This window comes from Sphaeroforma arctica (assembly GCF_001186125.1).
Source record: "Sphaeroforma arctica JP610 unplaced genomic scaffold supercont1.10088, whole genome shotgun sequence".
In the NCBI taxonomy this organism is placed as follows: domain Eukaryota; class Ichthyosporea; order Ichthyophonida; genus Sphaeroforma; species Sphaeroforma arctica.
The window spans coordinates 1-987 of NW_014030470.1; the positions used below are offsets into that span (position 1 = coordinate 1).

General features: G+C 35.3%; 1 protein-coding gene across 1 annotated transcript; it reads left to right on the forward strand.

The window, feature by feature from the left end:
- Positions 1-272: 272 nt before the first annotated feature.
- SARC_17220 (hypothetical protein) lies at positions 273-424 on the forward strand (the record flags this gene model as incomplete). The annotated part of the gene is made up of 1 exon (XM_014288685.1): positions 273-424. A coding segment is annotated over one exon (152 nt), but the record flags the coding sequence as incomplete, so codon positions are not given.
- Positions 425-987: the final 563 nt, after the last annotated feature.

Sequence of the window (987 nt, forward strand, 5' to 3'; positions counted from 1 at the left end):
CCATATGTATAGACATGTATATATTATTATATATATATATATATATATGCGTTTTTATGTGTGTCTACGTACGTGCATAAGTATGTATTTTTGTGTACATACATATACGTATGTATGTATACATGTATTTATGTATGTGTGTATGTATGCATGTATGCGTGTATGTGTGTATGTATGTATGTATGCATCTACATACACGTTCGTGCCCCGCACATATCTGACTACTAATCAGTCTGTATTCTCTCATCACATGTGTATCCTTCTCTATAGCAATGGTTAACCGATGTTTCAAGACGAGCATGGAGGTGGGTGTGCGTGTAGAGGCAGAGAATTTGGAGACTGGTGTGCGAAGGTATTGCTGTTCTGCCTACTTGACATTCGTGTCCATAAATGAGACGGGTAGACCGTTGCATGTGCGACAGGTACGTATAGTTTCTCATGGGTCTGTGTTTATATTCTACCTACGCATGTGTGGATATCAATTGCGTAGCAGGATATACAAACGGCGAGGATTGTAAATTGGCGGGGACTTTTTGGGAGGGGTTGCTTATTTATCATACATAGGTGCGCTAATCATAGAGTGCATCCATTGAAACAAGTTGGTTTGATGTGATGGAATTAGCTCGAAAAGCCATGGGGGCGTGAAGCGAGGGTATCAGAAGTCATTGTAGTTGAGTATATATATATATATTTATATGTATATATGTATATATACAAAACTCGCTATATATATGTGTGTATATCTATGTATACCTTTTTGATATATCTGAATGGGTGTATATATATTCGTTGACACTATGTACTTCTTTCTGTATGCTTATGTAATCGAGGTCTATATTTTGTTGCCAAGTAAAATTCATGCTTACATACATACTTCTATATCTGTTTCTAGTTCTATTTCTATATCTAAATATATTTCTATATCTATTTCTAGTCCCATTTATATATATATATATATATACGGACAAATGTAGTACCATTCTGAGT